Below are 23,717 nucleotides of genomic sequence, written 5' to 3' on the forward strand. Positions count from 1 at the left end.
AGACCGTCAAGGCCTCCGCCACCATAATTCCAATCCAGACAAGCCCGCTGTTCGTTTGGTTTATCGGGGTTTAATGTCCCAAAGCGACTCAGGCTATGAGGAACGCCATAGTGAAGGGCTCCAGAAATTTCGACCGCCGTGGCCGGGATCGAACCCGCGTCTTTCGGGCCAGCAGCCGAGCGCCATAACCACTAAGCCACCGCGGCGGCCACCACGCCCGCTGTTCACTTCTCCACTGGCTCACTGATCTGGCTCTCTGTTCCAACTACGTCCAAATTTTCGGCCAAGCACATTGGCCCTTACCGCATCTCACAGCGTACGTCACCGGTCACCTACGTTATCGAACCGGTGACACCTTCTTCGGACCATAGCCGCCGTGGCTGCGACGTCGTTCATGTCAGCCACTTGAAGGTTTATTACAGCCCCCTCGTCGTCTCCTCGCCTTGAGTCGCCAGGATGGCTCCCTTTTTCCGCCGGGGCAGTTGGAACGAAGAACATGATTCGGCACCAATGCCAACGACGACGAAGCGCTTGCGCTCTCGTTTACTGAGATATAGAAGAAGTCCGTCGGATGCTCGTGCTGGAACGCTGCCGCTTGTGTCCCAGTCTCTCGCCTCGCTGGCTCTATGATTACGAGTACTAAGTCTTCGTCGCCGGCGCTTCCAACGTGCCAATAAACCGCTCTACAGTGGTTACTCCTTTGGATTTCAAGTTCTGCCTGAGCCATTTAACTCGTCGTTTTGCATGAATGATCTCATGTGTAATCCAAGGATTTTTCATTCGAAGGTGTTTTGTTAACAAGGGTACAAAATGAGATACACAGTGACCTGCAGTGTTCTTAAACGTAAGCCACAGAGCTTTGATATCGTTATCTATATTACATGAAAGTGCGGAAAAAGAGTGAAATCGAATCACCTCGACCTGCTCTTTCACGACACAAATAAACAGACACTGGCTTTCCTCGTGAAAAGCATCGCAACACGTCGCAACTTATTTGAGCTGCAGCATCCAGCTACGCCAATCCCATTTTTCGTGTGCTGATTCCCCCATTCCCATTCCTGTCTAGTCCCCTGAAACAATGTTGATGTCATTGTTGATGTCACCCTCACCAAACTCGGTGCAATTGTAAGAGATGACACTCGCCACATTCCGCCTCCTTCAGTGTCGTGTGGTGAAACATTCTCAAATCAACAGCTGAAGAAAAAGGCATGCTATACAAACACTTGTGCCACGTGCAGGTGTGTGTGACCTGGTAAGTGGGAGTTGCAGGGCATTCTGGCACACGACTCATATTTGTTCTTTTCTTTTCAGGAAGCAGTTACTTGCAACTGGATTGTTACGGATACACACACCAGAATGGTTAGATTTAATAACTCCTACAACATGTGCCTGCTATATATTTCTCCATTTTACTGCCTCACAGCAGTGCAAAAAGCATGCATACAGAGTATATGCAAATACCCAAGATCCGGCAACAGAACTGACTGTTAAGGATGGGAAAGGCTGGTTGGTGGCCAACTGGCACAATCTTTTTGCCTCACGGAGTGACGGGTGCTGCATGTGATACCACGCCAGATGCCCTGAGTGCTGGAAGAATGCTATCCTGCTTTGCCAACAACTATGGGTAACAAAGTGCTGTCATGTAGATATTTTACAGAGTGCTGCCAACTGAACAACTCAAAGTTACTGGTGGTTTACAGCATTTCATAGTTCTGCGCAATGCCACGGATGCTAGGAGAGCAGTGTGGTTGCAAAAACACCCGACTCACCCTTGCAAACCTCAGTAATGGATGCATAGTTTGGTTTGGTTTGGTTTACAAGGGTTTAGCGTCCCAAAGCGACTGAGGCTATGAGGGACTCCGGAAATTTTGACCACCTGGGGTTCTTTTTAACGTACACTGACATCGCACAGTACACGGGCCTATGTCGGGCGCACATGACAGAACACGAAAAATAATATCAAACATTTCAACTTACAGTACCCGGACATACAGCTAAATACTTTTATTAACACCACAACAAGTCAAATCCGATTCAGCCAAGTTCTGACGGCCAATGGGAAGACTCACCTTGAAATGCTGGACGCCGTCACCACAGCGCACAGAAAGGGAGAAGTCACCCGGGGAACTCTCGCTCACACGGATGAGAAAGGCTCCCTCGTGCTTGTTGGACAGAAGCTTCTCTGCATCTGCTCGCGTGATGCGGCCGTAGTACCAACTGGGGACAGAAATGGGGGGTATGACATTGCAAGCAAATACAGAAATACAGTAAAGGCCAGCTGTCCTGTATGACTGCGGAATATTATTTCAAACTGTGAGTCAGTGCTGATCATCTCATGTCCTATCTTTTATGCTGTTAGATTGCAGCAATCCATAGAAGTGCGACAGACGGAACACCAACTCGCCCCGCAACTGGTATTGTAGATTGCAGCCATCTTGCCATTCACTGTGCTAACCCCAACAATCCTTCGCAATGTGCATTCTGCACCTCTGGCCAATAATAATAAGCTGACAGCTGGCCAAACACCGAGGTATGCAGCCTTAAGGGAACAGTGTGGCTGAAAGAGTCAGGCTTAGTGGAAGATCTCACAATGGACCAGCAGCCAGGCTCTCCTCTTCTCATATAGACAGCACGTAAAACAAGCAACTTCTCAACACAGTGTTAACAATGACTGACAACATTTTACAACAACCTTTCACGCAGTCACGAAAACTGACAATGTAAGGACAGTGCAAAAGCATTTCAACAGTTGTTTAACGTTGCTTAGTTCTCCGCCAATACATAATGAGCTCGCAAACATTAAACAGAAAAGTGTACTTCATTACACATGGCCTTTAGCAAGCTGTCATGCAATCTGTAACCATTAGTGAAACTGTGTCATAGTACTTAGTGCTCACAAACTGTCTTCTAGCCACCATAATCTACTGGGTTAGTGAAGCTCCTTGAAGCAGTTTGTCACAAGCCTTTGGTGCTCCATTTTCAAACACTTCTAACACCCTTGTGCCAAGTACCAAATCGCAAGTTTAAAAAATGAATCGCACTGCAGTTTGCAGGCACTTTTTTTCAACCCCAATGGCACAAAAGAGCCAGCAAAACACAAGTCACACAACTGGTAGAGAAGCTTCTTTCGACCCATTTCATTTGAACCAACCATCCCGAAGCATGAACGAACAAGCCTGAATTTCAATGTTGCTGAAGCGTATTTCTAATTTAGCGCTTTGTGTGTCTACTCGTTCTGGGTCCTTTGTTCTGTTGCGCTACTGCTCCAAAGCAGCACACACCCAGATGAGAAACACGGCAGAACAATTTTAAAACACAATTTTTTTACATTTTTCAGCGGCAGACACCACATTGAAGAACTGACCACACCACCACCTGGATAGCAGGCAGTGGCAATTCTTGGTGGCAGTAATGAGTGTGACATCACGACTATAGTTGAAAGCATTATTAAGGTGGTGATCTGCAAGAATATGTTATGCTCGTGTCCGTCAAGACTTTCCTTAAAGAAATGAATTTAAACACCACCTCTAGGTGAGTTAGAGTAAAGAACTGTTCCAGCAAAGCTGTTTAAAACCCTGACAGAGTGCGTAGCTAACTACTATTAGGCTACATGTGCCACATTCTAAAATTCTTCAAGAGTCGTGCTTCAAAGGGCTAAGCTATTCTGTAACACCCAGCGTGATGGGATCGACTTCAGTGCGCACCTAAACGAACAAAGAAAAGCACTGGTCTGTCTCCTTCCATTCAATCTAGTTACTGAGTGGCCCAAATATTCATCAATCTGACAGCTGCAGTGAGAATTGAAGAATCCTTTCAGAATAGTTATATGAAAACTACGCACTGCCTTTCATGTTCACTCAGGACACCCTCAGAGCTACTGACACCCTTGCACAGTTCAGTACAAGCTTGCACAACCACCAGGGCCAGACATGTTGAATCTGACATAAAGCACAAGGAAAAAAGGGTAGGCTGCAACAAAATCATTCTGCCAGATGCCGCTGAGCAAAATTGAAATCAATATGTTGAGGGCACAGATAATACTCACTCGTGTTTTTTCATCTCAATGTAGTTGCTAGGGATGAGACCCTCCTTAGAGTCGAGTTCAGCCCGGTACCAGTTCATGTCATCTTCCATGTTTAGCACCTGCATAGACACATGCACAAAGGTTATGCACATACTGCGATGCCAACAAACTACACCATGGGTATTTTGTTTCGTACAGCAATACTGCTCCTTTCCGCTAAGCTGAATTACAAATTACAACCAGTGTCCACTTTTTTTCCATCAAACAGTAGAAAGAGCCCCCATGGATATCAATAAAAATCTTCCATTCACTAAAAACAACTTATAAATAATGCCGGAATAAGATGTATATAAAGCTCCATGACTTTTAAACAGCCCAAGCGAATGTAAAAAAAAATCAACGAAATGTAACTGGAAGAAAACCAATGCTGACCAGTTGATATCACCCCAGATGATTCAAGACATAACTATCCTTAAATCAAAGAAAAAGAAGCCAAATTCCACGATTGAAGTGCCAAAAAAAATGTTACTAGCAAAAGCAAATGAAGCTCAGTAACATAAGAGTGTTGCACAGAAAAGAGAGCGTATAGTTTATAGAGAGTATGGAGTGCAGCAGTTTTTCAGAATGCCTATATGTAGTATCTGTGGATCCTCTCCTTGTTACTTGGAAACCATGGTCCTTAGTTGCAGCCAAAACCTGTATTTGCAAAAGCATTGTGGCTCCAGTTTTCTAAATGCGCTCGTTTGTCCTGTTCCTCCTTTTGTGTGCACTGTGCCACGATGCAAAAAAAGAAATGAACCATGATGTCTCAAAGTTGGCAGCTCCTCGTATGGTACATACAGTGTCTGTTGCACTTAAAAGCAAAGGTATTTCCTGCAAAAAACAGATATTGGCACTGGTTAGGTTCCGCGGTTTAACATCACCCTGTGCACTCTAACAGTGAGAGTACACTTGTGGTCATTTGACGAGTGGACTCAGAACTTGAAACGGGACATTACCAAGCTTGCAAATTCACATGGATCCTATTACCTAACCCATGTCTTTAAAAGCTGCATCAGGCAGAGGTGACTGCCTAAATGCACAACAGAGCAGCTCTAGACAAGTAATGTACTCTTGCAGTTTGCAGCTGCAGAGAAGGCATTCAGACAGAGGATGCTTGTAAACAGTGTATACAGTAGTAGGCATGCTAAAACTGTCATTGCTGCAACACACAGCAGGGATTTCATGAACTGAATTATGCAAGTACTACACCTTCAGGAGTCAAAGTACTGTGTACAACAAATGGTGCGCAGCGGCAAAATAAATACCCTACACCAAGGCTGCCCAGAGCTAACTGGAAGTCCCTGTATCCGTCTGACCTTTGCCGGTTCACTGCAGTTCACAGGCCTGAGTGAGCACTGAAAGGAACACCACCACGATTGCTGCCTTTCGAAGATGACAACAACTCCATGGCTGGTCTTTCACAACAGTTCTGTACGCTTATCTGGTCAGATGAGTGACAGAGAGAGCACTAGTCACGGTGAGCCTGGCATGCAGAGTCAAAGAGGAACCATCTTCCATATACACAGTACTGCCAATGATCATGGGTTGCAGGTCACTAAGCGCAGCGACAGAAAGCACCACTGCTCACTGCACTGTGGGCGATGCAAGGTTGTGCACGGTGAACCTGCAGGTTCACTCTTGAGTTGTTTCCAGGAAAAAACCATGTGTGCTGGAACTAAAACGGGACTAACCATTTATCAAGAGGTAGGCCTGTCTCCAAAATGCTGTCACAACGCAGGCCAAATGCCTGTCTCTCCATCAAGAACAGTAGCAGAATCAGTGTGAAAGGAGGCGAATGGCAGTGTTAAGAAAGGGGACACTAATGGCCACAGTAAGATCACCCGCATTTGCACAAAGTGGATACAATATAAAAAAGTCGCCAGAGTGTTAACGTCATTTTTTCTGCTCCAGCAAAACTTTCAGCTCAGCGCACAAACTAACCCTGGCAGAAGGAACAACTGCTGCACAACCAAACACAGAAACATGTTTGCAAAATGTGAAACTAAGTATCTATTAGATTCCACTGACCTGCAGAAAATTCTACATAAGACAGACAGGTCACTGTGTGAATGAACATTTGCATAAGTGCCAAACAAAAACTCGCGCTAGAAAAGACAACCTTGCATGGCATTGTAGCAGGTGCCCCATGAAATTTTTGCATTCTAGGCCATGAAAAAATACGAAAGGCACATGAAATCTTTAATGCCTTCCAGATAGCAAAGCCTGGCTATGCTTTTATCAGTTCCCCAATTCTTGTGCTCACATCTAAGGAATTTGATTTTCGGAGTGACTTTGTGCAGATTACCTTTCCTGTCTTGGCACATGTGTGGCTGTTACTAAGCAGTCTGTGTTCAATAAAAATTTCAGTTGTCAGTCCAGCCCTTGTCCTGTGGTGTTCTTCCTTGTGTGCATGTCTTTTTTTGGTGGGCAAAAATCTTCCATCTTCAGAACAGCCGTGCACACAAGGACCCCTGTTTTACTCATTTACCTGAACACGTTCACTTTCCTTCCACCGCTTTTTTCGTTTTAAGACACTGCACTATGCTCAAATGGACAGTTGTTGTCAGCAAAAATTGATTCTCTTGTCCGGCAGCATTTACGGAGAAAATAGAAATGATGTCGTTTTGAAGTGAACGGCGGAGCATCATAACCCAAAATTCATTGTTGATGACACCACCTGTATTTCCTAGCTAGTAAACGCTCCGTTTTTGTAATTAGATTTGCCTTTAAAATGTCGCTGCAAACATAGGACAGTCTGTGCACAGTGCAACTTGATAAAACTAGCAACACCACTAGGAACGAAACCTGCACCATCTGAAACCACCCAAAAACTTCCAGCACAATATCACAAAAAGTAAGCCAATGGTTCCTATGCAGCCATCCTCAGAAAGCTCCCCAGATGTGCATAGGCCTCTCCTAGATTAAAAAGCTATTTACCAATCCCTATCTTATCTGCAGCAAAGGCAGGATGGCGAAAAGGCTTTTTTTTTCTACTTACTGTTCTAGCACAGTTCTGGAGTGCGAAAAAAGTGCATAACTCGGTGGCCATGCATGAGTAAAGGTAGCAGCAGAACTACACACTTACCTTCACTATGTAATAGAAAGGTGGCATTATCTGCCAAGAAAAAAGAAAAGAAACAGTCCCATGGGCAAAGCTGAAATTTCGGCGAGTTGGTAAGCATTCATGGTGGTGAACAGCGCCACAAAGGTGGGACAAAGGCAAGACAAACGCTGACTAGCAACTGAGTTTATTGAAGAACGAAAAGTGGCAATACACAGTGAACGTGAACAATAGATGCCTTGCACGTGTCGTCACTTCCGGCCACATCAACAGCTAGCGGCCATGCTGCCAAACCATTCGCTTCGTCCGCGCGCGTGCGTCCGCTCCGTAGACCCGTGACACCGGACCGCTCCCGAGACGCTTTGAATTGTTCTTACACATTCGGACGCGATGCCTCCTCCTCAGAGGAATGAGCCGTTCAGTGCGAGTTATTTCTCTGAACTTGTTGGATCTGCGCGTACGCTATGAAGGAAAAGTGCAAATGTGCGACGGTAGGGACCCGTACACGCCGAGACTGGGTGTTGATACAACGATGGACGCTGATGTGTTACCTGCAGTGACTCACGGGAACATCGCAAACTATTTAGTGTACTCCTCTAGTTTTGTTACATTAGAAGAAATGAAAGCATTTGAATCATTAGAGGCGCATAACTATTTCACCAGCGGGCAGGTGAGAAGCCTATCTGCGTTGCACCAGCGGGTAGGTGAGAAGCCTATCTGCGGTGCGCCTACAAGACGAGAAGGTGCTTCTGCTCGCAGAGGTAAGCTCAAGGAACCTTTCTGGCATGTTTCTCAGTGAGCATACGCAAAAAAATGACCATTGAAATTTATGCAAATTAAAAATAAACCGTGCTTCTGCCTGTGGTGGCAGCGCTTAGTGACAGGAAAATTTCAGACGTCCGCGTAGGGAAATTTGCGGAGCATGGCGATTAGTAGAAGTTTCACTGGAAAAAATGCAGTGATGAAGAAGATAAACTATGCCTGTCCGCTTACAATGCTGGAGCACTGAAAATTTGTTCTGTCCGAGACCACTTTGTCTGGTGTGCATATGCCCATTTTGTGCAAACAAAAAATGTGCACTGTTATGTACAACTTCACAACATTTTCACAGGTCAACCATTCCCAACGGCTCAGCGACCACCCACTTAAAGCCTGGATCTTATGCAAGACAAATGGCACTGTGCTTGTTGCCCATTGCACCTGCATGGCAGGTACAGGCGAGACATGCTCGCATGTTGGAGCTTGTCTCTTTGCTGCAGAAACTGCAGTGCGTATCAGGAACTCAGTTTCATGCACCCAGAAAGAAAACATCTGGCTGCCAGCCTATGTTGAAAAGGTGCAGTTTAAACGGCTGAGAGATATCAACTTCACTTCGTCGAGAGGGCGTAAAGAGCAGATTGATGGCACACGTGCTGAAGGTCAGCAGAAGAGGAGGAGGTTGGAAATCCCAGGACCTTCTCCAGAAGAGTTGAACGCACTTTATGATGACATCGGAAAACATGGTGTAGTGCCAGCGCTTTTTTCTGTGCTTGATGATAGATGTGATGAGTTCCAGGAACCAGTTAAAAAGCCAGCAGCACACCTAAGAAAACTGTTCACTGACGATGCGTTAGGCGACAGCTACGACGTGCTCGTGAACAAAGCAAGAGAGCTCATGTCTAACCATTTCAGAGGGCACTGTAAAGGAAGTAGAGTCATTAACGAAGCAGCAGAGTGACTCTCCACACTGGTTCCTTTACAGAGCTGGAAGAATAACTGCTTCTTTAATGAAGAAAGCATGCCACACTAAAGTAGCAAATCCTAGTGTGTCCCTAATCAAAGAGATTTGCTATCCAGAAGCCCAAACTATGAAAGTGCCAGCTATCTTGTGGGGTAGGGATCATGAGAAGGATGCCTTAGCAGCTTATGCAAATAGTGAAGGCACAAAACATGACAATTTCAAATTGTCAAAGTCAGGCCTGCACCTCAGCACTAGGTACCCTTTTGCTGGGGCTACACCATATGCTCTGGTCTCGTGTAGCTGCTGTGGAAAAGGTGTGGCAGAGTTTAAATGCCCATACGTGCTTAGGAATGCAACTGCATTCATTGATGAAAACACGTGCCTGACTGAAGTTAATGGGATCATGCAGCTTCAGAAAAGCCATGCATATTATTATAAAGTGCAGACACAGATGGCTGTGTGCCAAGTGAAGTATTGCGTTTTTGTAGTTTGGGCACGGAGTTTTCACATAGAACGCATCAAGTGGGATGAAGATTTCTGTGAAAACATATTCTCAATTTCAGAAAGGTTCTTTGTGAATGCAGTGCTCCCTGAACTGTATGCCAAGTATTTCACCAGGCAGAAGGACAGCGTTGGCACAACTGCATTGTGTAAACAGGCGTATTGTTATTGTAATGGACCAGAGACTGGCAAAATGGTTGCTTGCGACAGTGAAGCCTGCGTGTACAAATGGTTCCATTTTTCTTGCGTCGGACTGACCCGAGCACCTAAAACTAAGCAGTGGTACTGCCCACAGTGCAGAGGAGGTGAAGAGAAACAGCGTGCTTAATTTTGGTTTTATTGCATAGGGTAGTGGTGGTAGCAGATGCTTCAGTGTGCTTCAAACTGCGTCCAACTTCTATGCATCTCTACAGCGGATGTTTAGTTCTCCTTTCCTCTGTAATACATATGTGTACTGTTATCATAAAAGCTCAGTGCATTATACCCTGTGCCCAGTTGCACTTCCTTCCCATGTGTTGCTTTGTTTGGGAAATACTGTCTGTCTGGGTTTATGGAGCTGTTGATAGCAGATCAGTGCAAGCCTAACCATACCAGTACCGTACAACAGTTGCTGTCTATAAGTGTTTTGAAACTGCAGCCAAAACAAGCAAATATGTAGCTTCGTAGCCTTTCACTTCCTTGCATCAAAGAGCTACCCACTGATTCCGCAACTCCATGTACGGTACGAAAAGGGCAGGTATGATACATTAACACATGATGTTTGCTTTACACTTTGAGCATTGTTCTTGACAGTATAACTTGTCATATCCTAAGCGTCCTTTAACATGCACCGAACAGCAAACAGGGCTTTTAGTGCATTAGCCCACCCAACATTCTTGACAGTACAACATGTCATACCCGAGGTTTTCTTTAACGTGCACTGAACAGCACACGGGCATTTTTTGTGTGTTATCCATGCCAACCACTGGCATCCAACTGTTCAGTTGACCCAAAGTCTGCGCAATAAAAAGCTTTGAAGTCTTGCACCAGCTTGGCTACCACTCTGAGCAGAACCTATTGAACTCATTGAATTTTTCACATATGAACTGTACACACATGGCAATGTTTGACGATTGAATGGTTTATTACAAATACACAAATGCAAATACGAAAAGAAAGGAACGTTTGAGGATGAAGTAGTTTACAAATACAAAAATGTAAATACAGAAGGAAAGGGTACTTGGTCATGGCAACTGCTAAAATTAATTCTAAACACCTGATCTGCAGCTGACAAAAATATAAGGGCAGGGAAGAACCACATATACCACCAGAAATCAGTATACACATGCATTCCTCGTACAAACTGCAAACCATACCAAACCAGAGCATTATAGTGTGCTGTACTTGCTTACGCCCACACCTCTAAAAGTAGGCACAGTGATAACAAAAGTTTGTAGGATGCCGAATTCCAGAAAAATTTAGTTTTGTGTATTGAGGCAAAAAACATGGAGATATGTATGCTCCATACCATGAGAAAATATCATTTGATTGGCTAGTGAGAGAAGGCACAAATAAATTATTTTCTGCTAATCTGCATCCCACAAACTTCTCTGTCCATGACCACATTCTTGCACTCGTGCATAATTCCCCAGTTATAGTGGGCACCCATCAACAGATTCGGGCACATTCTTTTTGCTCGGTTCCTTCAATGCTGCGACAATCGAAGGGCATAAATTGGACAGTGCGCAGCACACGGTCACAATTTTGTCGAGTGGAGTGATGCTGTCACCTTGTCGACATGTCACATAGTCAATCGGAAGGACAGACTTCAGCAGCAGAAACTTGTTCCTTATGAGTCCAATTACTCTTTCCACGTGAATACGTACATTAGCAAGCTTCCTTGTGCTTTCCACTTCTGCAGCCGACAGCTGTTTCTTGCCTTTTGTGTATGCTGGCAGATGTAACCGGGCACGGTAGAAACCAACACTGTCTGCGACGTTAAACCCTCGATCTGCTAGAACAACGTCTCCAGGAAGCAAGTTGTCTAGGAGCCCGCAGTGTTCCGTGATATGTTTGTCACTTACTCGGCCTCCCCAGCCCTCCGAGATGAACGTGACAATACCCTGTGGGCCAATCCCTATCAAGTACTTTGCAGTGTTGCTGCCCTTGTAAGTCGACCACGTTTCACTCCTCGGCAAGTATGAGGACGGTCTCTCAATCTTGATTTCAAAACAGTCTATGATGATGGCCACATCCCTGCCGAATGAATCATAGAATGCTTGCGGCATGGTGCGCTGCAGCGCACTTCGTTCGGGCCACATAACTTGAGACTTCAAGCGGCAGTGAGCTACAAGAAGCCATTTGCCAAAAATGCGTGAGACAGTAGATTCAGACACATTGAATCTGAAGGCCAGGTCAGCATTCTGAAGATTTAGCTTGATCTTCATCAGGAAGAGCATAAATTCTTGAAACTTTGCCAGGCTGTTGTTCACACTGTGTGAAACAAATGGCTCTAGCATTTTGAAAATTGCAAGAAGCATTGTGAAGCTTGCCATCACTGTGTAGAATACTACCTTGGGCTCTGAACTTCTCAGTGATTCTTCGGTCATCTCAAGCTGCACCTTTTCGGAACGTGTAGTGTACACGCAGTCATTGAGTCTGATGCATTCTTGTTCTAATGCCCCAATGTCACTCATGCCCATGTCTGTCTGCACATAAACACCTGGAAGAGAACGTTCATCGTTTAGCGGTCGTGTGAAAGAAAGAGCCAGACTGCAGAACGACCGCGTAATTATTTCTTAAGTTAAGGCTATGGCGGCATGGTGCAAGGCCGACTCACCTGTTTCTTCTCCGGCGTCGACCTCATCAGCCTGATGCGGCGATGGGGGAACATCGGGCACGGGTGCGGCGACGCCGCACGGCTCTTTTGACCTGGTCATCTCGGTCTCGGCACATCGTTTTCGCTGCTGTCGTTGCTGGCTGCGATCGTGGCGATCCGAGCCACCTCGCCTAGTGCTGTAACCGAGATGCAATGACGGGGCCCAGTCTGGGTTCGTGTTGTCAAACAAATCGGCTGGCACCCCTGCAAATCAAAATCAGGTTGTAGTCCTTGCTTCCCACGTTTTCACTAACATTTACTTCACGGCACAAGCCTCTTACCTGTGGTGAAGTGCGCTCCGCACACACGCAAGTTGGGGTTGTCCGGGTCCAAGTCGGCTCGCTTAATTCGTGACAGCCACAGTGTGCGCCGATTTGTACTAAGCGTCTTTGAACGCTCGCACTTGTCTGCTATGATCCTCGGAATTCGGTAGAAATTTGTGTTCGTCGGCTTCTTCTTCCTCCTTGAGCTGTCGCTACGGTTTGAGCAGCCAACTATAGCGCACAAAACCATACTGAAGCTGTGGAGAGACGCAGACAAAAACGACGCGAGCTGACAAATGCTTCCACACCGCCGGTAAGCTACGAGCGGAAAGGCGGCGGTGGTTCGACAGCATGGCCGACTGGCATACGATGGACACCGGATGTGACGTCGGTGCAAGGCATCTATAAAATATAAAAAACAAAAAAACGCAAAAAGGGGGTAAACAACCCATGTCATGTGCAAGTCCAGATATTGGATTTTCTTGTCACTTAATGTCACAGAAGGATTGCTGATGCACTTTTCTACCAGATTATGAATGTGATATGCTTCCATGATTTCTCGGGTCACCTTGTTCTTATAGTAGAACAGCACTGCTGACTTCTTGTACAGCGGTTCGCATTTGCAATTTTGCAGCGAAACTTTGTCCCAGGAGCCGGGCCATCCTTTTCTGGTTTTCTCTTATGTTCTTTTTCTTTCTCGAGTTTGCACTTGCAACTAGAGCGATGAGCAGCAACATGGCAAAGAGGGTCATTTTTTTCTTGCACATTCGTGCTCCATTAATCTCTTATTCAAGCATCTGCCTGTTTGCCCAACATAGGCGGCACCGCACTTGAACGGTAACCAGTATACCACGTTTTCTTAGCAGTCAACAGAGGGTGACACATGCCGAACCTGGCAACCGACCTTTTTAGTTTGTTGTCCCTGCGAGACTTGTTTGCTCCATGGTATATGGGGAGCACAAAAACGGCACAAGGCACAAACAAAGACGGACAACACAGGCGCTTTCTTTGTCCCTTGTGCCGTTTTTGTGCTCCCCATATACCATGGATCATCGTTACCGACTCGCCCAAGTTTCCACCCTTGAGACTTGTTTGCATATGGCATTCAGTTTTCTAGGGGCATAAAATACGACATCGACGTCGTACCTGCCTGCGACCTTCTTGAGGCCATGCGACATGCTGTGCTTGTAAGGGACTACAGCCAGTCGTCTTTTCTCCTTCCTTTCATTGGAGTTACCGCTCTTAACACTTTTAAGCAGCTTTTCTGAAGCCCTAGCGATGACACGACCTGGGTAACCATTAGCGCGTAACCTGCACACTTGTGCATTAATGCCGTCAGCAATCCTTTCGTGGCATGACTTTTTCAGGGCAGATTTCAGGCACGATAGTGCTATGCCTTCTTTGATCCCTGAAAAAGTCCCCTGAAAAAGTAATGTCACGAAAGGATTGCTGACAGCATTAATGCACAAGTGTGCAGGTTACGCGCTAATGGTTACCCAGATTATGTCATCTCTAGGGCTTCAGAAAAGCTGCTTAAAAGTGTTAAGAGTGGTAACTCCAATGAAAGGACCGAGAAAAGAAGACTGGCTGTAGTCCCTTACAAGCACGGCATGTCGCACGGCCTCAAGAAGGTTGCAGGCAGGTATGACGTCGATGTCATATTTTCTGCCCCTAGAAAACTGAATGCCATGTGCAAACAAGTCTCGCAGGGACAACAAAAGAAAAGGTCGGTTGCCAGGTTCGACATGTGTCACCCTTTGTTGCCTGCTAAGAAAACTGTGGTATACCAGTTACCATTCAAGTGCGGTGCCGCCTATGTTGGGCAAACAAGCAGATGCCTGAATAAGAGATTAATGGAGCACAAATGCGCAAGAATAAAATGACCCTTTTTTCCATGTTGCTGCTCATCGCGCTAGTTGCAAGTGCAAACACGAGAAAGAAAAAGAACATAAGAGAAAACCAGAAAAGGATGGCCCGGCTCCTGGGACAAAGTTTCGCTGCAAAAAACGCAAATGCGAACTGCTGTACAAGAAGACAGCAGTGCTGTTCTACCATAAGAACAAGGTGACCCGAGAAATTATGGAAGCATATCACATTCATAATCTGGCAGAAAAGTACATCAGCAATCCTTCTGTGACATTAAGTGACAAGGAAATTCAATATCTGGACTTGCACATGACATAGGTTGTTTACCCCCTTTTGTCGTTTTTTCTGTTTTTTAATTTATTGCTCACGTTCACTGTATATCACTACTTGTCGTTCTTCAATAAACTCAATTGCTAGTCAGCGCTTGTCTTGCCTTTGTCCCGCCTTTGTTGCACTGTTCACCCACCATGAGTCCCATGGGCCACATCCAGCATATTCTTGTGCTCTTTTCCCCCTTTACATTACTCTTGTGCTGCTACATCATTTAATCATTTTTATGCATTTTAATATATACTGCTTACCCACCTAATCAATACCACACCACACCAATATCACAACTCAAGTCACTTAGGGCCACAGCAAGAACTGTCAGCATCCAGTGGTGTCCCACTCGGGGAATTTCCCGCTTTTTTGAAGGAAATCTGAGATGCAAAATTTGACAAAAAGATTTTTAGGGAGTTTTAGGGACAGAAATCGAGCAGGTCTGACCAGAGTTTTCAAGCTGCTGTAAAGAAAAAGGCCTGAAATAGGGACCTAAGGGTCTAACTAGGGAATTTTTGGTTACAGCATGGAACGTCACTGTCTGCACCTCAGCTCTGTGCAAAGCAAATTTCGAAGACTGCCAAGGTTATCTGTGAGTTTCGCATACGACCTATTCTTAGAAAGCTGTGGTCAGAACACTATTAGAAACTACCTCAATTCTGCGCAAAACAAAGTGGGAGGTAGGCATGAGTGAAGGCTTCAGGTTGCATGAATTCTGTCGTTAGTTATATAGTACTCTCAAGCTGAATATCTCATGGCAACTGTCCAGTGGAAAACTATTAGAACAGAAGAGAAAAAGCGCCTTTCGGTAGTAATCATTGGCTGAACGCAGGACAACCTTTCAAACTAGGTTTCCTCTATTGAATGAATGCACAGTAAGCAACAATGTGTGCATAATGAATGCCCTCGAATTGGAGCCCGGACTGGAGAGAACTCGGGTTACCACTACTCGGTGCAGACCTGACTGAGCAGAGCCCCAATTCTCCAGATTCTGCCCGCCCCTGCTAACTCGGCCGGCGCCTTATTTTTAGCCGGCCGCTCGAGAATGGAAAGAACATCCACAGACAAAATAAGCTGCCGCCGCAAACGCTAAGAAAAGACGCGCTCCACAGACGAGGAAAAAACCCTCGCCAATCAATGTGCCACCGGCGGATTCAGGTCGCGGCGCTTGATTTGTTGCAACCGGTGGGTGGTCCCACGACAATGGCTTCCCGCCGCGCCGACAGGCCTGATCGCGCTTCGAAAACCAGAACGCCGAATGATGACAGAAATCTGCCCTCACGAATTGCCGCGACACGCGGATATATATAGGCTAGCATACGCAACCATCCGATTCTTTTCTCCTCCTACGCGAGTCCGCTAACCGGAATGGCCCGACTGGTTTGATTAAAGGCCCTTGCTGCCCAAAAGTAGCGGCCGCTTGTCGAAAAGGGCCCGCCACTGGAATGCGCCACGGCGGGGAGAGAGAGATGCAAATTGCTCCCAAAACGCAGGAACAAAAGCAGCAGCACAGACTAGCCTGGAGAAGGGGAGGACTGCGAGCGGACAAGTTTTTTTTTTGTTTCGTTTTCTACCTCTCGACTGAACGGGCAGAAAGGTATGCGTGGTTGATTCACAGATCGGCAGTCCTAATATCAGCTGATGGCCAACACGCAACCGACGGAGCGTGCCGTAGCACGTAGTACCAGAAGGAACACTTGTTGGCCGCAGAGCTGGGCCAAAGCGAAACGACAGCAGCAGCAGAGGGGTCGCGGACTTGTTTATTATCGCCCTCGATTATTAAACGACGCGGTGAGCAGATCCTCTATCCAGCCTGGCAGCGGACCCCAAAAACTCGTTGGTTGCTGCCCTGAGGACCAATCCCGCCCAGAGAGACCTGTCGTGAAAGCCCACAAACGCCGCCGCATAAGAATAAATCAAACCGACAGCGCAGACACACGGCGGGGGGAAGGCAGCAGAGGGGATTCCTTTCGCACTGCATTTTTGTCGTTGGCTTTTTTTTTTCCCCCGGCGACAGCGGGGCAAGACGAGATCTTCACCCGCCCCACAACCGCCGACGAGCCAGCCTCGCGTCGTCGGCCCAGTTATCGCTGCGATAGAAAGCCATTCACGTCAGAACGGCGAAAGAAATAAAGCAAGGGAGGGGCGCAGACGGCATATCGGCGAGGCACGTCAACAAGCGCGCACCAGCACATAAGCGAGTCAACGCGCTCGGCTGCACACAACACAACAATCAAAACACGCTCGGCAGCACCTCCTCACCTTGAGCACCTGTCCCTTGCGGAAACTCAGCTCGTCGTCGGCCGTCGCGTTGAAATCGTGCTTAGCGATGGCTTCCATGCTGTCCCTTTTTATTTTAAGGTGGCCGAAGACGACCCGTTCGCGAACGCGGTACTTCCTCGGCTGGTAAGGCCTAGCGGAGCGCAGTTCCCCTACGGGAACGCCACTGCGAAATCACAGCCGTCGGAGGTGGTGCGCTTTACGGCTCGCACTCTTCACTCTGCGACACACAACACGCGCGCGAGCACGATGATAGAGGACGCCGCGCCGCCGAGGAGATGGATGCGAGAAGCGTAATCCGAGCTGCTGCTGCTAATCGACAAGGAGAAAAACAAGGCCGCACCACGCACTCCCTCGATCAGCGCGCACTTTTCATTTCGAGGAAGAACCCAACAGCGAACCCGACAAGCTGCCACCGTGCTACAGCGCAGGGAGGATCGCGCGCGGACGGACACGCGATTAAAGTAGGTCTGAGTCACACTCGGCTTCAACTGGCATGGCTAGTGCCAGTCTCTTCAAAGATGAATGGCTTTCCATAATGCAGATCAAGTAGCTGACTACATTTCGCACAATCAAGTTCGTGCAAGTGTTTTGTTGTTCTGCCATAAAATGCGAGCAGTATGCGACGTGCTATTTGACGGAGCGGATGCATATTTACCTACAGGTATACCTAGGGGGAAAGCTGACGTCACAATTTCTTAAAGGCAATTTCATCCACCGTGAGAATGCCGGGAAGACAGCATGGCCTAACAACATTACTATGACTAAATAAATACAAATTTCTGCAAATTATACCTTGCAAGCAAGTGTTGTTGCAACACAGCTTGCTGCGTAAATTGCTCCCAGTGAGGGGGCAAACGGACTCCAGGCCCAGCAGGCACCGGACACTGTGCTCAGCTCCCTTTGAGTCAAACACCTTCGGATGCTTCGTATCACGACCTATTTTATTTTATACAGTAGGTCGTGCTTCGTATCTCAAATGAACTGCGTGCGTAGCTGCACTACACAACCACAAAGCGCGCAAAACATCAGTAAAGTCTACAACGATGAAAACGAAACTAGAGCCAAAAAAAAAAATCCGACCTGTAGCACTATCAACAAGCCACTGGATGTCAACCCGGTGTTCTGCCTTCCCAGCATGCCTCGAGCAGAGTGTTCGTAGTGGAACACTATAGTAGTGGCAAGGGCGAATTCGATGAGAAGAGTAAAAAAAAGCGGTCGGCCGCGCGCGGCGCTGCTGTCAAATACTGAAGGAGGCGCGCCGTGGATACGGAATGGGACATCCATAGAGTTTCTTAACCAAGACCTACGGAACTAGAGACCTGCACATTTGGCAGGGTCCTAGGGGACTACGTGCGCCAACTTTCGTTAAATTTTTGGCCGTTGAGGACGCTCAGTTGACCTGTTTGTTTGTCATTATCATCATCATCATCGTCTGCTTTCTCACTGCCTTCCTGTGCACTTGTCCGTCTTATTATTTTGAAACCTAGTAATGAACAATGAAAATATGACATTTCTTCAAATCCTAGCCGTGAATATTTTGTTTGCGCGCATGTCAAGCGTGAGACGTTTCTTGCATGGAGGAAAGAAGGAAAAGAGGAGAGGCTGCTACGTCACATTTTTTGAATCCGGAAGCGAGGGCTCCGTTATGACACTTGGCCGTTTTCTCAGCCAATGGCATGCGAGCGCCGCGAAGATCAACGCGAGCGGCGCGAGCAGACGATTTCGCGCCGCGCCAGGCTGTCGGCAGCTGTCAGACACGGCGGAAAGTGAAACTTCTGCTCCCATTGACAACAAGGACGCTGCGATGCCCAGCTGCTGCGTTCCTGGGTGTCGGTCGCGCACGCCAGGACAAGAACCGGGCGTCACTTTCCACACGTAAGTATACTGCATTTTGTTTTCGTATTTAATTGACTGCGTAATGAGTAAAATGCATGCTCGCAGAACATAACGCACGACACGGCGTGAACGTGGTATTCGTACCGCCCAGGCCTTATTGGTGGCTCTTTGTCCGAGTGCAGTGAATAGTATTGTTTTCAAACAGGTTTCCGAAAGATCCAGAGCGAAGGAGGCAGTGGACTGAGGCCGTTAGACCAGGCCAAAGAGACTGGGAGCCAGCAAAACGGACCTGCGTATGTTCAAAACATTTCCTGCCCGAGCACTTCGATCGGATGTCGCCGCTCGTAGTTCGTATACGTGCGGATGCCGTCCCCCTTCAGGTGAGGAACCACCTTCTATGCATTCTCAAGAGATTGGAAAGAAATGCTCTTATTGAGAAGGTGCTTTATTATAACTTGACTGCATAAGCATGCGTTCAATATGATGTTTTAGGTGTTCGTTGAAGAAATAGAACGATTTGTGAATAAATGGCTTTAGCTAGACGTTATGATCGAGTAGCGCGGCTACAGTACTCCCGCACTGATAAAAAGTAATTGTGTCATTATACTCCTAAACTGGCTGCGGTTTATATATGGCTCTGGTGAAATTCTGCTTACTGTACATGATAATTTATTTATTTATTAGCTTACGCACTCCATCATTAGAAGAAAATAAAAAAAAGAGAGCATCGAGCACACCACAGTTTTCCTTGGGGCATCATTTCTATTTAATTATTACTTGTAGTGTGCAAATGTTTGCGCCTAGCAGTAGGCGGTGCATTTTTTGTTGTCATCTCGGCCATAGCACCTGGGAAGTGTCACTGAGAGAGCACTGTAATTCCTTAAAACTATAGTTCGTTTACAAAGGAAATCACAAAGAAGTTCCATAAGGCATAGAGCACCGTACGTATTTGCTCGCGTGATTTGCGCACGTTTTTTCTTTAATTAGGGCTCCAAAAAGAGGGTGCGCAATTTGCGCGCAAACGAGTTATCCGAACACGTCCTAAAAAAAGGTTGGCACCCCTCGTCCCATGGCAACAAGGTTGACACGTCCCCCCCCCCCCCCCTCCCCTTCCCCACGCTATAGCTCCCCGCGGGGTGGCATGACATGACGGCACGTGCTTAGCTCAAAGCAATAAACGCGCAAAGATTCAATCGCGAAGTCAGCCGTGGGAGGAGATAACGGGCAATAAAACGGGGCCCTTGCGTGTGGCCCGACTGACTAGCGGCAAACCGTATAGCAAACGGTACGGTAGAGTTTTGGATTCGGGCGCGCGCGCAACTGTTCGTCCGGGACAGCGACCGCCAGCGCGAGCAAGCCGGGTAAACGGCACAGTTCGCACCCGCGTACATGCTGGTGGTCTGGCTCAGCATAGTGCGCAAAATGTGCGAGTATTTTTTTTTTATCGGGTTAAAAGTTTGAAACTTTTTGGGGTGCACAATCTATCTGCAGGCGCAAATTACGCGAGTAAATACGGTAAATGTCATACACATAAGGAAAAAGGGAAGCATGAGACAAAGAAAAAAAGGCAAAACACAGGCAGAAAGCTTGGCCAAATGTTTAGGGGAATCCCGTTTTCTTTTGCGAAGTTTCTGTGGAAACAATTTATAGCTTTCCTTTAGCCGCATAGCTGCGCTTGGGTGGATGCCAATGAGTATAATTAGCTCCCTTATTATACAGATACGGCAGTTCTGCATATATAATTCCTCATACACATACCATACACACTTCATGGGGTATAGCTGGGTGAGCCTGAGGAGACACCCCACTCTCCCTTCTCAAAAATATGGTAGACCTGCTGTACTAACAATGCATTTCTCTGCTGTTGCTTTCTTAAGAAATGGGTGCACTCTCGCCCACTGGCTGTGTTCCATATTGACAGTCTCAGATTGGTACATCTGTCTGTTGAATTACATGCATCTTTTTAGCTAAGGCTGGCGTTCCACTGCGAGCATGTGATGCACCTCATTATTCATTTACAGCAGGAACCCCTTTCACAGCAGCCAGCCGATGGCACAGCTGTTGCTGCCACTGCTCAGCATGGCGCCCAGCAAGCACTAACACAAAGTCACACATCTCCAGCGTCTCCACTGCAACAGGTATTTTCAAACAGCGCTGTTTTGCGACTACTACAGCTATTCAAAGCATCACAGTGGCTGTGTATATGTTGGAGTAGGAGCTACAAACACTGCTTCCTGGCACGGGCTCACCAGAAGATTTATCCGAATCCCATGACACACTAGTCATCATATTTCTTAACCCTTCAGACAGCACTCAAAACAGTCTTAAAGTGTGATGCTCCACCTCCATCTTTCACTAGCTGCTTAAAGCTGAACACCTTGTACGCTTGGTACATGATGTATGCGTTAATAGACAAAGAGGGCAATATCATTAGCAATATGGATAAGATATCAAATAGCCAAAGAGACACAAATCTATGCAGTAGCCAATGCAATCAGAACGTTAATGAGAGAAGCCGCAGCGCACAGCAATGGGACATCCCGTAGCAGTAAGAGAAGAGGAAGTAACGGAAGCCTTAGTAGGAATGAAAAGCGGGAAAGCAGCTGGTGAGGATCAGGTAACAGCAGATTTGTTGAAGGAGGGAGGGGAGATGGTGCTAGTAGAACTAGCCATCCTATATATGCAATGCCTTGTGACCTCGAGTGTACCAGGAGCTTGGAAGAATGCTAACATTATCTTTATAAAGGAGACGTCAAGGACTTGAAGAATTACAGACCGATCAGCTTACTGTTCATTGCCTACTAAGTATTTGCTAAGGTAATCGCTAATAGTCAGGACAACCTTAGGCTTTAATCAAGCAAATAATTAGGCAGGCTTTCGTAAAAGATACTCAACAATAGATCATGTTCACGCTATCAGTGAGTGATAGAGGAATGCACAGATTATAACGGACCCCTATATATGACCTTCATTGATTACGAGAAAGCATTTAACTCAGTGGAAACCTCAACTGTCATGCAGGCACTGCAGAATCAGCGTGTGGAAGATATAACGATTGCAAGCCTACCATAGTCCTCCATATAGTCAGCAATAAAATTCCAATAAGGAAGGGTGTCAGGCAGGGAGACATGATTTCGCCAATGCTATTCACTGCCTGTTTACAGGAGGTATTCCGCGGCCTTAAATGGGAAAATTTGGGGATAAGAGTTAATGGAGAATACCTGAGTAATTTGCGATTCGCTGATGACATTGCCTTGCTAAGCCACTCAGGACAAGAACTGCAAAGCATGATCAATGAGTTAGACAGGCAGAGCAGAATGGTGGGGCTAAAAAATAATATGCAGAAAACCAAAGTAGAAACAGCAGTTCGCAATTGGTAGCGAGGTGCTGGAAGTAGTAAGAGAATATGCCTACTTAGGGCAGGTAGTGACCGCTAATACAGATCATGAAAGGGAAATAACTAGAAGAATAAGAATGGGTGGAGCGCATATGGTAGGTTCTCCCAGATCATGAATGGCAGTTTATCATTATCCCTCAAGAGAAAAGTCTACGACAGCTGTATCTTACCGGTACTCATCTATGGGGCAGAAATGTGGAGGCTAATAAAGAGGGTTCAGCTTAAGTTAAGGACAACACAGTGAGCTATGGATAGGAAAATGGCAGGTGTAACGTTAAGAAACCAGAAGTAGGCAGAGTGGATGAGGGAACAAACGTGGGTTAATGACATCCTAGTTGAAATCAAGAGGAAGAAGTGGGCTTGGGCAGGGCACGTAATGCAAAGGCAAGATAACCGCTGGTCCTTAAGGGTAACAGAGTGGATTCCAAGAGAAGGCAAGCGTAGCAAGGGGCGGCAGGAAGTTAGGTGGGCGGGTGAGATTAAGGAGTTTGCGGGAATGCGGTGGCCGCAGCTGGCAAAGGACAGGGTTAATTGGAGACATGGGAGAGGCCTTCACCCTTCAGTGGGCGTAGTCAGACTGATGATGACGATGGTGACATTCCTCCAGAATAAATTTTTTTTTACAGGCACCTATGGATGTCGCTGAAAGCCAGGAGACTTTGGCAGGCCCATCACAACCGGTATTTTACAATATGCCATTTTGTGACTGCATCAATTCGAAGAACAACAGTGTCTGCGTTTATGTCACAGCACGAGCGACCAAAAACAGATTTCTGTAACAGAATGCATCCTGGCACTGGCTCAGAGGAAGTTTTCTCTGAATCGCCTCAACACATTAGTCATTTTTTATAATCCTTTTGACAGAACTGAAAACACAGCCTAGCAGTGTGATGCTTTTCTATTTTTCCGTAGTTGCTTAGAACTGAATACATTTTATGCTTTGGTAGAAGCATATTTCTCAAGAATAAAATTTTTTCTCACAGGCACCTATGGATGTCACTAAAAGCCAGGAAATTTTACCAGGCCCATCACAACAGGTATGTTACGATATACCATTTTGTGACAGCAACTGCTAGAAGATTGACAGTGTCTGAGTTTATCTCGCAGCACGAGTCACGAAACGGGTGAATTTTTATGTAAAAGAAAGCTTCCTGGCGCAAGCTCAGAGGAAGTTTTGATCAAGCCACCTCAGCACACCAGTCATATCTTTATTCCTTCAGACATAACTCAAAACGGTCTAGTAGTGTGATGCTTCTCCACTTTTCACTAGGTGCTTAAAACTGAACGCTTATGTCTCTGTACACACACATTTCTCCTGAACAAAATTTTTTTACAGGTATCTATGGATGTGGCCACAATGCTGGACATTCAGCCAGGGCCATCTCAAGCCTTTCAACTTACACCAGAAAGTTTCATATCGTCCTGTGTGGTTTCCATCCAGGTTTATTCACTGCATGATAGGATGTCGTTGCAATTCTGCAATGTAAAGTGCAGTAGAACCTGCAGTTGTTTGTCAGGCCCCGTGCTTACCGGAGACAGTAGCAGA

At 46.5% G+C, this 23,717-nt stretch overlaps 3 protein-coding genes across 5 annotated transcripts in view; 1 reads left to right on the plus strand and 2 right to left on the minus strand.

Moving 5' to 3' along the window:
* The window catches only part of drk (growth factor receptor-bound protein 2 drk), a 36,985-nt gene extending 19,559 nt beyond the window's left edge, over positions 1–17,426 (minus strand). The window contains exons 1-3 of one of the 2 annotated variants that reach the window (XM_077633583.1): positions 16,918–17,426; positions 4,046–4,143; positions 2,070–2,217 (exon numbers count right to left, since the gene is read on the minus strand). In XM_077633583.1, the coding sequence (XP_077489709.1) occupies positions 2,070–2,217; positions 4,046–4,143; positions 16,918–16,995 (324 nt within the window). In that variant the 5' untranslated portion in view covers positions 16,996–17,426. The remainder of the gene's footprint in view (positions 1–2,069; positions 2,218–4,045; positions 4,144–16,917) is intronic. The other variant, XM_077633584.1, reaches the window with a different exon arrangement.
* Positions 10,980–12,947, minus strand: LOC144100748 (uncharacterized). 2 transcript variants are annotated; one of them, XM_077633581.1, is made up of 3 exons: positions 12,487–12,947; positions 12,167–12,409; positions 10,980–12,049 (listed from the first exon to the last, which is right to left on the minus strand). In XM_077633581.1, exons 1-3 carry the CDS (start codon positions 12,923–12,925, stop codon positions 10,980–10,982), a joined length of 1,752 nt encoding a protein of 583 aa, XP_077489707.1. In that variant the 5' UTR covers positions 12,926–12,947. The 2 variants fall into 2 exon arrangements, with proteins under 2 accessions (XP_077489707.1, XP_077489708.1); XM_077633582.1 differs by having other exon boundaries at positions 12,167–12,940.
* A 1,315-nt stretch (positions 17,427–18,741) lies between the features above and the next one.
* On the plus strand, positions 18,742–23,397 carry LOC144101610 (THAP domain-containing protein 2-like). Its single transcript, XM_077634753.1, has 5 exons — positions 18,742–18,813; positions 18,980–19,154; positions 20,796–20,912; positions 22,798–22,851; positions 23,392–23,397. Exons 1-5 carry the CDS (start codon positions 18,743–18,745, stop codon positions 23,395–23,397), a joined length of 423 nt encoding a protein of 140 aa, XP_077490879.1. The 5' UTR covers position 18,742.
* The last annotated feature ends 320 nt before the right edge of the window (positions 23,398–23,717 follow it).

The sequence above is a fragment of the Amblyomma americanum genome, chromosome 8 (genome assembly GCF_052857255.1).
Source record: "Amblyomma americanum isolate KBUSLIRL-KWMA chromosome 8, ASM5285725v1, whole genome shotgun sequence".
Taxonomy (NCBI): domain Eukaryota; kingdom Metazoa; phylum Arthropoda; class Arachnida; order Ixodida; family Ixodidae; genus Amblyomma; species Amblyomma americanum.